Source organism: Homalodisca vitripennis, chromosome 3 (genome assembly GCF_021130785.1).
Source record: "Homalodisca vitripennis isolate AUS2020 chromosome 3, UT_GWSS_2.1, whole genome shotgun sequence".
NCBI lineage: Eukaryota > Metazoa > Arthropoda > Insecta > Hemiptera > Cicadellidae > Homalodisca > Homalodisca vitripennis.
In genome coordinates this window covers 187,979,858-187,993,955 of record NC_060209.1, presented here as the reverse complement: position 1 = coordinate 187,993,955, position 14,098 = coordinate 187,979,858, and the positions used below count along the sequence as shown (strand labels likewise).

The following is a 14,098-nucleotide window of genomic DNA, read 5'->3' as shown; positions in this document are numbered from 1 at the left end:
CTCACGCATCAATAAACCTTGATTTATATATATATAAAACAGACTGTTAGGATATCAGTTTTTTTGGCCCAGTAATGACGTTATTACAGGAAGGCACCCCGGTAGGAAGTAATAATTGGTGGCAAAATGTGGTACAAACTACTCACCTCCCATACTCAAAATTGTATTTCGCAATTACCACACGATCAGAGAGTTCGGCAAAGTTTAAATTGGTTCGTCCGTGGGCGTTGACATGTTTCCATGACATAAAAGGTAAACCTTGTTTTTATACAAATGTACTTCCTGTGACTTTTATATTAGTTTTCTATATCGTGATAGCATTATCCTGTGTAAACCCACGGGGAAAGTATCAGCCCTGTACTAGAATAACAGTACGTTACCTGATCAGCTTGATCTGTTCCAGACCTTGTTTACAGACATTTTAAAATTTAAGTAGATTTTCATAATATCTTACTTTAGTTATTATGTTCCGCGCAGTAAGATAACAACTTTAATACATATTTAGCTTTAATGAATGTTGGTGAGCTAATAGAACTGAGCTATGAGCAATAGATCTAATTGGAATGAAATCTTTGTGTACTCCATCGAACAATACGGCAGTGGTGGTGTTGGGTCAGAATTAATTAGACTTCTCTGTACCGCACAATCCATCTCTGTGATGGATTTGATTGATATATTTACTAATATAGTGATATAACTGGTAGAATGATCATTGTGCTCCATCTTTTCACTCACTTGCGAATGTAACATATTGCTTCTGGTTCGTGTGTTGTCGATATTTTGAATAATATTGTTCACCACAGCGATGCAGATATATCTCAATATTGTAATTGTGTCAGGTAAGCCAGTTTCTTAAGAAACGAGTGAATTCACTATATCACAACGTCTTTGTGATTCCTCTAACAAATTATATGATCTTATAGAAAGAGTTTGACCTTTTCGTTTCATAAAAAGGGCCTTACTAGTTAGTATGAAATTTTACTTGCAATGATTCTTGTGATACAAAGACAAGTTAGAACGCCAGGAGCATGTATCGATATCAAGACCCAGTTAAGTAAATAAGGTTAAATGAAGTTAACGTTCACAGTTATTCCTGAGTCAGATGTTATTCTATATACGTTTACTGTAGAACAATCTATTTGTTCTCAACGAATCCTAAGGTTAAAGTTTGTCATCGATGTTATTCGATTCTTGCAACAAAAGAGATAGCTTTACTTTTAATGAGATAATATACCTCTGAAATGAAGAAATAGAAATGTAATGTTACCGGTCTGTTTAAGTAAGTAAAGTACACTCAAGTTTACGTTCTTTGTGATGTCAGAGCCAGATGTTGTTCTATACACGTTTATTATTTAGAGCACGATACTTACCGAGCAAATTCATGAGGTTAAGTTTACTGTCGTTTAATGTCTTTCGTGAAACATAGCAGACATTCCAGTTTGTAAGGATGCACTCTACCTCATCACTGAAGAAACAAACACGTATTGTTGTCAGACTCAGATACACTCAAGTTTACGTTCTCTGGAGTATTCGAGTCTAATGTTATTCTATAAACGTTCCTGTTTAAACAATCGATATGTTCCTAGCAAAATCCTGAGGTTAAAGTTTACTGTTGTTTAATGCCATTCGTGTAACATAGCAAACATTTCAGATTGTAAGGATGCACTCTAATCACTGAAGAAACAAACACGTATTGTTATCAGACTCACCTACACCCAAGTTTATGATCTCTGTAGTATTCGAGCTGATGTTATTCTACACATGGTCCTGATTGAACAATCGAAATGTTTCTAGCAAAATCCTGAGGTTAAAGTTTAATGCCATTCGTGTAACATATGAAACATTCCAGTTTGTAAGGATGCACTCTACCTCATTACTGAAGAGACAAACACGTATTTTTGTCAGAATCACCTACAACTCAAGTTTATGTTCTCTTTAGCATTCGAGCCTGATGTTATTCTATACAAGTTGCTGTTTGAACAATCGATATGTTCCTAGCAAAATCATGAGGTTAAAATTTACTTTCTTTTAATGTCTTTCGTGAAACATAGCAGATATTCCAGTTTGTAAGGATGCACTCTACCTCATCACTGAAGAAACAAACACGTATTGTTGTCAGAATCAGATACAACTCAAGTTTACGTTCTCTGGAGCATTCGAGTCTGATGTTATTCTATAAACGTTCCTGTTTAAACAATCGATATGTTCCTAGCACACTCCTGAGGTTAAAGTCTACTGTTGTTTAATGCCATTCGTGTAACATAGCAAACATTTCAGATTGTAAGGATGCACTCTAATCACTGAAGAAACAAACACGTATTGAAGAATGCACTCTACCTCATCACTAAAGAAACAAACACGTATTGTTGTCAGACTCACCTACACCCAAGTTTATGTTCTCTGTAGTATTCGAGCTGATGTTATTCTACACATGGTCCTGATTGAACAATCGAAATGTTCCTAGCAAAATGCTGATGTTAAAGTTTACTGTCGTTTAATGTCATTCGTGTAACATAGCATACATTCCAGTTTGTAAGGATGCACTCTAATCACTGAAGAAACAAACACGTATTGTTGTCATACTCACGTATGTGACCAACGTGCACTCAACTTGACGTTTTCTGTAATATCCGGGCCAGATGTAATTCTATACACGTTCCTGTGTGAACATTTGACGTGTTCCTAGGAAAGTCCTGAGGTTACAGTCTACAGTACGGTCGACGCAATGCCATTCGTGCAACGAAGCGGATATTTCAGGTTGTAAGTAGAGAAAGTACCGCATCGCTGAACAAACAAATACGTATTGTTGTCTGACTCGGTCAAGGGACTAACGTAAACTAAGATTTATTCAATGAGTAGATCTTGCGTCGTATATAAAATATGCATTGTAATTGTAGTTGAGTGCAGGTATTACAAGGTGTTAATGAAATTACATCTATGCATTTCCTATAAGATATCTTCTAAGAACGTGAGGTCCAGCTACATGTGTAAAAAATACTGAGATATCAGTCAACGTTCTTCCTGCCTTCTCCCACCACCACTATTTTTATATTTGAACCCTGTCCGGTTCATCCGTTGGTTTATTGACGTTCGTTCGTTATTGGTTGTGTCTTCTTGATTTTATAGACATTTTAACATTTAAGTAGATTTTCATAATATCTTACTTTAGTTATTATGTTCCCCACAGTCAGATAACAACTTTAATACATATTTAGCTTTAATAAATGTTGGTGAGCTAATAGAACTGAGCTATGAGAAATAGATCTAATTGGAATGAATTCTTTGTGTACTTCATCGAAACAATACGGCAGTGGTGGTGTTGGGTCAGAATTAATTAGACTCCTCTGTACCGCACAATCCATCTCCGGATTTTATTGATATATTTACTAATATAATGATATAATTGGTAGAATCAACATTGTGCTCCATATTTTCACTCACTTGCTAATGCAACATATTGGTTCTGGTTCGTGTGTTTTCGATATGTTGAATAAAAATGTTCACCACAGCGATGCAGATATATCTCAATATTTTAATTGTATTAGGTAAGCCAGTTTCTTAAGAAACGAGTGAATTCATTATATTATCAGTACATAGGGTATTGAAGTTACTAATAAGAAGCATTTGGTCGCAATCCTCAATTGAGATTGCAATGTCATCAACAACTTGACAGAAACTTGTGTATGCCACACAGGGTTGACTCGGATGAATGTTCGTGCTAAGATAAGTAGAGGATACTTGGCAAGAAACAAATATTCATTTGTGATGTTGCAAGGTGTGTAGTCAGAGAAAAAATATATAATTTATGATCATGTCGTTCTGGGAATGGCTGGTTAATCCGACAGGCGGTTGATGTAGCTTTTAGTGCAGACACAATATTTTTTTAAGTGAATCTAGAAGATCATTAGCTGTGACTCATCCCTCTCTTCTGGCGTCTCCTGAACTCCTTTCCGAATCTGGATGGGGAAGAGGCCATTGAAGCGCCTCATTTAGACACATGCAGGAGAAGCTTCTCTCTTCCTTTTGCTGGACCCTAGGATCGCCGCCAAGCTCTTCACTTCTTCCTATCCACCGGTGTAGTAAGTCCCTAGTGTTCTCCGTACTCCCGGATAGACAAAGCTGTTTGTCAAGGGACTCCTTGTCCACCGTGCTCTGTTATCTTTCACCGCCACAAGATAATACAATAAATAATACAATTCATTTTTAATTCCACACTACGAGAACATGTCATCGGAAGAAATAATAGCCGATTTTCTCTTGGTAATGGTGAATTTGATTTGTGTTTTGATAACAGAAAGTATAAATTAAAAACATTATTAAGTATTAATAATGTTCTTACCAACACAACAGTAATGATATTAGTACTGTGAAAGGCTGAAAGTAAAGAAGACTAGAAAAGATTTTAGTTCTGTCTCTGTGTCCTAACGATATCTCGGAAACCAACTGACATAAATACTTGGGATTTTGGCTGAAGCTTCATCTATATACAGACATCGAGTTGAACGATGATGCACGGCACTTTATGGCATTTGGCTGAATATTAGCAAATAATTAAGTAATACAACGAGCTACTTTGTATCCAACAACAGCAAAACTGTTACGCGAAAAGTTTCCGTGCTTAACCTTGTTTAATATCAAAACAGCGTATGTTTCCAACGAGTAAATGCAATATAATATAATTAATACATTAAAAAATTACAGTGTTGTGAAATAACGTGCAAAAATAACATCATTGCAGCTCGAAAGTAACGGTTTAGCTCGATTAAAAAATTTTACGTCTCTAAATACTTAGGACTAAACCAATTAATTGCTACCAATGTGGACATTGATGCAGCTGATATACAGTACAGTGCGGTCGATACTTCCATGCCGTTACTTAATACATTCCTCGGATGTTAATATTCGTCTCCCCTCCGTTTGAAATTCTATACATAAATGTTTACTTGCTTAATATTAACAAGTTTCAGACCATTTTAAGGCAAGATAATTTTATCTGGTCAGACGAATGGAAGTTACTATTTCTCGAGTTAGTAAGCCAAGTGTAAGATTTTCATCTTATAGAGATGTGTAAAAGAAAGTGGCAGACGAGGAAATGAGAAGTCTAAAAGTTACACAGGATTAACCGAGAAACTACGTAAAAGAGTAGATCACAAATTAAAGGCCGTCTGAGATGTCTCACTGCCAAGTTTATGGTCTCTGTCTTTCCTCCAGCTAGAACTTCGTCATTTATCAAAACCACTTTCTGGCAAGATATCATTTCACGATGAACTAAGCCAAATGCTTTCCAATAATCCTACATTACAAAGTACTGCTATATCTCCTGTATATTTGGCTTCAAAAAAGACACTAACGAATTGGTATTAGCAGTGCAAGTATCTCAAACCATGACCATATTTTAATAACTAACGTGGTATTTTTTATGGATTAAATTATCCAAAATTTATTGTAGTATCACTAGACAAAGGAATACATTTTCCAATATATATTTTTTAATTTTGTGCAAGGCCTTTCTGAATCAAAGATTCCATCATCAGGCTGTGAATCTTTGATTCAGAAAGGCCTTGCACAAAATAAAAATTATATATTGGAAAATGTTGTATTTCTTTATCTAGTGATACTACAATAAACCGTTTTTACAATGCTCCAAGATTCTACATATATCCAAAATTTGCTTAAATACAAATATAAAATTACCTACTCAAAAATCACAGTACGCATCAGTTTTTGGCTATGTTAGAACGCTTTTCACTCACAGTAAAACATAATTATTCACGATTCTAAAATAATTGCAGAACCGAATTGCAGCAAAAGGCACAAAATCAAACTATCGAAAATCAAACAACCGATGGGTTGACTTTGGATGCAAAGCACCAAACCTATATTTATGTTTTGTAATCCAAGTTTTACTATTCTGTTAGTAAAGTTGTTATGTTTAGCCAAAGGGTTAGTATTCAAGATATTTAATATTTTTATAAATTAAAATTATTTAATAATCGAGTGCAGAGTCAAGCTCCGTTCCAAGCACACACCACAGAACACTACACACATGAAGAACCGATGGAGTTTTCATCATTGACACATTCAGATCCACACGAAATCTGAAGATAATAACGTCTGTGGTATATTACAAAACTATTCTGCTTGAAAATAGACTAGGAAATGTAAATTCATGTTCTGCTGTAATATAATACATACTGAGTATCTTGACCGCTGCTCCCACGAGGTTGTATGTAATCTCATCTTCGTAGATCTGCCGTACCAGGAACTGGCCTTCCATGTTAACCTCTGCATCCTTCCTGGAACATTAGGGATTATGTTATGTTAGTGTTTTCAATCCTCTTCCTACAAATCATTTTGTTAAGTGAAGTTTCAGTTTAAGCTTTGGAGTGACTGATTCTGTTGGAAAGTAAGATAATTATTAAGATTATTAACTTAGATTTCGGTGGTTTAACTACTAACTTATTTACTTATCTCTAATTAGTAGATAAAAGTAGTGTTAGTATCATTTAGGAAATCTTAAATCTCTTTTGGGTATATGTACTAAATTACCCGAACGCAGTTTAGATCGATTTTTAAATTAACCCCTCTCTACAAAAAATCCAAACCGAAAAGAGGAATGACCTTTGGGTATGAAAGTTAGAAGATACAATAATGTTACAGTATTGTCCCTAATTCAAAAATGGGTTAGGAGTAAAAAGTGAGGGGCTACAAATCGATCATAAGAAATAGTTAAACTATTTCCAGTTGAATACTTTGGGAAAAAATTAGTATGCTATTTATAATTCATAATAAAAACTCTTTTTTTAATTCAATAAAAGTTAATATAGTAAATGAATTTGTGATATTTTACAACGCGCTTAAATAAATACCTCAGACTATCCGCACCGAGTACCGACCGAATCATCATCCCGAGCCGCCCGGGCAGTGGCGCGCGCGTCGTGGCGCGTAGGTCCGTGACGGGGCCACGTCGTTTCGGCGGCGTGGTTTAAACCTCGTGGCGCTCTTCCTACGGCGCGGCGCGTTAGCGCGGCTGACCCGTGTTCTCCGTCGGGCGCACGATTGCTTAATTTTTAAGGTAAATTAATTTTAAGTTATCCCTTGGGTACATGGTGAAAAATTGAAAACACAAAATGAAATAATTGTTTTTGTGCAAAATTGCGAAGCCTATATAGCTTTCTCGTTAAACTTAGACGTCTGACATAAAAATCCCATTAAGGTTTTATGCCATTCTTACTGAAAAATTCGTCGTCTAATAAAAACAGAATAACAGAAATAAATAATTATGGTATAAAAATCAGGTAAAGGACGATGAATGGTACAAAAGTAAACACGTGGTACGTAAAAGTTTTATACTTATTTATTCTTAGTTAAATTAATTATGTAAATGTTATATACATGTTTAAACGAGTCCGAGGCATAGCTAGGATGGAATTGCTAGGAATACAACCAAGTTATGGCCTATCCTTAACAGGACTGAGATAATCCTGCAGATACATTGGACTACGTACTTTGTCATCAAATTCTCAAAGTGAATTCTCTGTCTGAAAACTAGTATCTCTGAGAAAAACTCAAAAAGTCAATGTCCAAAAAATATACATAAACTTGCTTATGCCTTCCTGGGAATCTGATTGGACAATTCTTGCAACCTAGCAGAACTCCTTACTGAATAAATGAATTTATTCCATCATAATAGTACATTGTACAAAACATAAGACTCACTTGGAATTAACTGACCACTTCTGCAAGTAATGTGGTCAGTGGACAACACTACAAAACGTGATTGTTATCCGAGTCCAGAAAGACAGTACAAGTTGTTATCAGCCTGGCTGCTCTCCGTGGCGTATACAAACTTTCACTGCACACAACTGCTATGCTTAATATGAATGTATTTACAAGAGCAAATGGTTAATAAGAAATTATTATACTTATATATACTAAGACTGCAGAAGCTATATACATATGAATAGTGAAATAAAACATTACCTACATTATTGGAAATTTATATAAATATATACATAATTATGTAGTATACTATTCGTAAAACGAGTTACAGTTTTAATTTAAAAATAATAACGTTCTAAGCTCATTAAAAAAATTCTACTATTTACATATAATTTGACTTTAAAAGACAATTTGCTGAAAAAAACTCGGACCATTATAAAGAAATGACTCTTTTTAAATGGATTTATTAACTTTTGGTGTTTTGAACATACTCCAAAATAGTTATGAAAATGGTCAGACTAAACCTCACATTTAAGTCTTCCTGGTCACAAATCGTCGAAACACTTCTTACACAATTATCTCCTTAAAATATGTCGGCCACACTGTTGAGAGCCATCTTCAGTTACACATATGTTAAACCGAAACGCCGATAATGCGGATCCGTCTATACATACGAGTTTAATCTTTCATCTTTCTGCGAGCCCAAGAATTTCAAGACGTTAATTTATAAGCAATGTTGCGACGAGGTGTGACCAGAGGACTTTGATGTTCATTATACCTCCAGTCACGTAGAGCTCAGAATTAATAATCTTTTAATAAAAACAGATGAACTGCTTTACTGTAACGTACATTATCCTAAATATCTTTTTAAACGATAACTTTAAATTTTCATGCAGTGAGAATCCATAGCAATCTTCCCTACCGTTGATTCTCACTGAATGGATTAGCGCCGACGCTTTATGAATATGCGGCGAATGATAGCGATACGGCCTTATTTACACGGCCTACGTAGACTCCTAGTCACCTTTAGTAAATATGTACTGCAAATACTACACAACCTATCTAAAATCTGTAATGACTATGGGGTTTATTTCAAGTATTGGTTATGTTCTGAATATACTGTTACTTATTGGCTGTACTGATGAGCGTATATCGTTTTATATACAGAGTAAATTTTTGGAGATCCAGAAAATGTTTTAGCGTGTTGAAATAGAAAACCATAAAGTAATTATCAGTCATAAACATTTATTTCTAAAAAGCAAATCCCTAAATGAAAATCGATAAATCGTGTGAATCTTATTTTTTTAAGCAAACTAAAGGGCTTTATCACTATCCAACCTAGAATTACAACAGTTAAAAGAACTAAACATTCTTGGGAAACTCCAAATCTCAACTTCTATCCTCAAGTGTACCTTGAACTATGTTATCTGAAAGGGTGTTCATCAACTCTTATCAGTTGTTTTCCTCTGCTAATTACACTCTCTTGCCAGTATTAGTCTGATTAACTTCTGTTTTCTGCTTTAATTATGGAGTTAGCGAGCAGGGACTAATAACAGTGCTAAATTCGTACATGCGTCTTTATGAACATTTATTTAGACTTTATTTCATTACAGACTCTACTATAGTGAGTAGGTTTAACACCAAAATTATACCACTCTGCTCGTTAGGAACTGTTTATCTTAAAGTGATTAGATTAAGTGTGTTCTACAATTTCCAGAAATTAATTGTTATATAGGCAGCAGATTAAGTTACAATGTCAGATAGCAGTCTTATTTTAGTTTATCGTTATCGCTTTGTTGTGCCCTAGAGATAATAATTATTATAAGTGATAATAATCCCTTGTTGTTTCCTATACTACAAATAAATGTATGAGGCAAAAGTCACTTTCATTTTGTTTCTTCAGGGTATCATGTACTTTGTGTACCTTTCATATACGAAATGTAGGAAAATGTTGAAATTTCATTTTTACACATCGTTGTGTTTGACAAACTTTAAGCAGAATTGCTGTTATGTTAGAGTGTATGACCGGTGTGTATGTATGTATGAATTTATAAATATGCATATAGATTGAAATAGAGAAATAAATAAACACAGTCTTAATCAAAAAGAAATAAATTGATTGCGAAAAAAGCTCTCTCGAGTTGCCTAACAAAAAAAGATAAATAAGGTTTGATCTCTCTGGGTTAATTATGAAACATTATTTATCTCTTACAACAATGTTTCGATATACGCCTATTACTGTTCTACATTCTTTACGTTATGTAGGTTACATTTTTATGACAGGTAATGTATACTTTAGTATAAATACAAAGTATAAAATGATAATATAACAGCGGTAAATATGTTCTTACCTAAGCGAATGTTAAATTAAACAGTTTGTAAAAGGAAGCTAACAACACAAGCTGGGTCGTATAAGACAGCTATAAAATGTTTATTGTTTGGTGTCGTTTTGTAATATCGTCCTGAGTTAGAACGAGTTGCTTTTATCGTTGTATTTTCTAATATTATGTTTCATAAGTCAACGTGTTTTCTGATGTTACAATCAGTTATTTCTTTTATTTCTCTGTTAGTGGTTGGATCTGAATAACAGAACTGTTAAAACAGCTCAATTAGAGAAGTGATTTTTGTAGACCACTTAAGGACTTTATCGGTGCTAATCAGATCATAAGTGGTTCTGTGAAGCATTCAAAACGTTTTAGTTATAGATGTTCAGTTCAATCGTTTCTCGGTAGGCTGCAATATTTTGGCAAAGATTTAACTATTTTTGTTACATAATTCTGTAGTGGCTAAATAATGATGGAATATATAAAATTGACTGTTTTATTCAGTAAACTGTATCAATTAAGTATAAAATGCATTATTGAATTTAATAATTAAATTAAAAGTATAGACATTTTTTAAGTGCAATTTGAAATTTTTACCAATTTCAAAAGAAGTCATTATTGCTTTAAATATTTTTTTAATAACCAAGATGTAATTCATTTACCTTAAAAAACTAGTTTCCTTCAGTACAGTAGATACTTACGCATGTATACAAAATAATATAATGCCTTTATCGCCACGTTCAAGAATAACAGTATCATACAACTTTTACTATAATGGGCAATAAAATTCACAATTAAAATCCAATAATTAAAATCTTTTAAATTGCATTCCTCTCAGATTTAATCATTAGAATTCACAATTACGAACTGTAGAAAAACAATGTTAACTGAAGTAACGGTATCAGTTAGAACACTTAAATAAACAATAGTAACAAATAAGCTCCATCACAAGTAAACATATGGAAAAATTACTTTAAATGGGAATCTCATTTGACTATTTTTTTAAAGTGTTACAAAAATATATGAAAATCAGGTGGTTTAACTTAGCAACAAATTATTGGCGTTGTGAAATATATATTTAGGGTTTTCGCATTTAGTTTCTAATCTCACATATAACGAACATGTATGTGTATGAGACGATCTCCATACTACACCAATCAGTATGGTTTTTCAATCATTCAGCAAATCCAGACGAGACAAGCTATCGTAGTATCATTTTCGATAAATTTCTTTCCCGCAAGAATATTTTCTTTGCCACATAAGACATTGTCATGGCGCAAGAAACTATCTCCCTAGTCAGTTTCAATAAGGCGATGACAGTGGTTGCTATTCATTACTAATTATTTCGATATTGGCAGAAGAGAGCTCAGATGATAACAGGAACTGTACTGGTGCCAAATATGATAAACACCTTATAATGATACATAAAACTTCTTTTCAAGATTTCAATGAAATAGAACTTAATCCAGTAGAAATCCGTTCTTCATAAATGATTTCATCTTTTACACACAGGAAGATAAAATTACTTTGGTGTACTTTACTTTATTATTTACTGACATAACTCGTCATTAGATAAGACGGTGTCACACTGGATATGAATGTGTGGGAATACTTTGTTTACCCTCAGCCAAAACATTTTGTATTTCAACTTTTACTTAAACCACTAATAACAGGATATTAAGTTACACTAATAAATATAATATGTTGAGAAGAAATAAATATGTCAACCTACTCTTATAGAAAAAATTACATTAATAAAAAAAATATTATTAATATTTTAAAATATGATTATTTAATTAAATAAAGGTCTACAGTATCAAACGTTACCTCCAACATACCTCGGTCACAAAATCTCCAATTTCTCGTTCAAGGTTGATGCAACCTTTATATCCTTTACACCACATGGCTCTTACATTATGTCCATAAAGTCTATCTAACTTTATCTTATCATCTTTCATCAAATTCACCCACACACAAAGTTCAGAATGCTAGCAATACATAATGAAATAAACCTATCCGAATCTTAAATTAAAGAAAGGGACTAAATTATAGAATAATTTAATTTACGTATCTGCATGCCCACAAAATATTAACTCTAATTTCGTAATATAATTCTTAAAATAATATGTGTCTTAAAAACTGCTATTTCGACCAATCAGAAACTAAATATTATAACAACACTCAAAATACGAGCATTAGCATGTAAATTATTCCAATTTATTGGTAAAAATAAGCGACAAAATATGATATTGCATTAGTTTCTCCCAAATACTAAACACAGAGCTACACTATACTAGTGTTTTAATTTTAAAAGGTTATATATACAATAACATTTTTTATTTAATACTCGTACATCTTCAGCGTACTATAGGTTGCTTGTTCGTTAAATATAAATTTAAAAGTAAAGAATTACACGTTTTGTATTTAATGGCACGTGAATGAAATATTTTTTGTATAACTTTACCTATCTGGTGTCATCTTTATAACATGATAAAAAAGACAACATTCTTTGTATTTTTAATGTTTTATACCTTTTATTAAATACTACTCTAATAGCTATATGTGTCGAGTGAGGAAAATTTTTATGCCTAGTAATAAACCACATAGATGAGGACAGAAATCACTAAAGGATTACATATAACGCCTGCCATTATACATCAAACGTTTTACATGCAAATAATTTCAATAAAAAAATCGCACACATATTTTTAAATCCCGATTCTTCATTATTAAATAAAATTAGTTTCTAACAAAATTTTAACAGCTCAAAATGTTTATTTCAGTTAGCCAATGCTCACATTATTGATACATTCTAACAATAAAACATCTGTTGACGACCATTTCTCCAGTAAAGTTTGGGTAAAACAGTTTCAGAAAAAAATTTTAAAAAAGGAACGTAAAATAATTTTGCTTCCTATATGAATAAAGAACTATTCAATTTTTTACACTCTATTTACATGTAAACAATCCACGTACCAAAGGAAAGAGAAAGTTCTATATTTTGTTGACTACTGATTCCAGACTATAAAACAGCCTCCCCCCCCCCCAGCAGACGCTACGTCACAATATACGTCAAGCGCCCGTATACTCCTCAGGTGTGAAATTGATTTATCACAGCAGATTGAATATAAGCACGTCAATCATCTGTGTTCAGTTGTCTACTAGGTACTCTTTGTTATATAGGCCTAATAAGTTAAACTTGACAGAATAACAGGATTTCAGACATCGTTATATGTTACAAAAGATATAACAGAACATTTCGAGGATTTGAATCTATCATCTTCGTCAGGTGGGAGAGGTATACGTACGTACAAAAGTAAAGAACAAATACAGTTTTGTATGAAATAATCCTCCCCCACCTGACGAAGAGGATAGATTCCAGCCCTCGAAACGCTGTTATATGTTTTGTAACATATAACGATGGCAAATGTCGAAAATCCTATTAAACCTTCCATCGTTAATAACAAACTTTTAACAAATAATAGTTAAACTTGTTTATGTTTTACTTCTGCCTAATAAGTGTTTCTATGGCTGCTACAGTAATTACAAAAGTATTGGGAGTAACTAAGTATCGGAATTTACTTCACCAAAAGAAGTAAGCTGTGAAAACCAGTAATGAATATAGAGTTCCTTTTTTATGGACGAAAATTAAGTGATCGAGCTGTGTGAACATTAACGATGAACTATACTAAAATATTATAATAATTTTTTGGAACATTATAATGACATTGTTAAAAAAATTGATATCATCAAATGTAAAAGTCAAAGTAGGAATATAAGTAAAATGGATCATTAATAGATAATTTTTGTATAGCTATTTATTGTAACAAATAAATATTTCATTTGATCCCAATCTTAAATATTTTTATCCTGTTTAAAGCCCATTAAAGTTCTGGCAATGAAAACAAGATGCTAATTACTTCTGACATTTAACATGAATAATACAGTATTCATCCATTATTATTATTAAGGTGAAAATTGAATGAAACAGGTATAAAATGTTTATTTTATTTCTGTAATAATTCAATTTTGTAATAACATCGGCCAATTAT

The 14,098-nt window shown here is 33.0% G+C and overlaps 1 protein-coding gene across 1 annotated transcript in view; it reads right to left on the bottom strand.

The window, feature by feature from the left end:
* Nucleotides 1-14,098, bottom strand: part of LOC124357875 (guanylate cyclase soluble subunit beta-1) — an 824,835-nt gene that overhangs the window by 562,870 nt on the left and 247,867 nt on the right. The window contains exon 3 of the mRNA XM_046809961.1: nucleotides 6,196-6,296. Within this exon, the coding sequence (XP_046665917.1) occupies nucleotides 6,196-6,296 (101 nt within the window). The remainder of the gene's footprint in view (nucleotides 1-6,195; nucleotides 6,297-14,098) is intronic.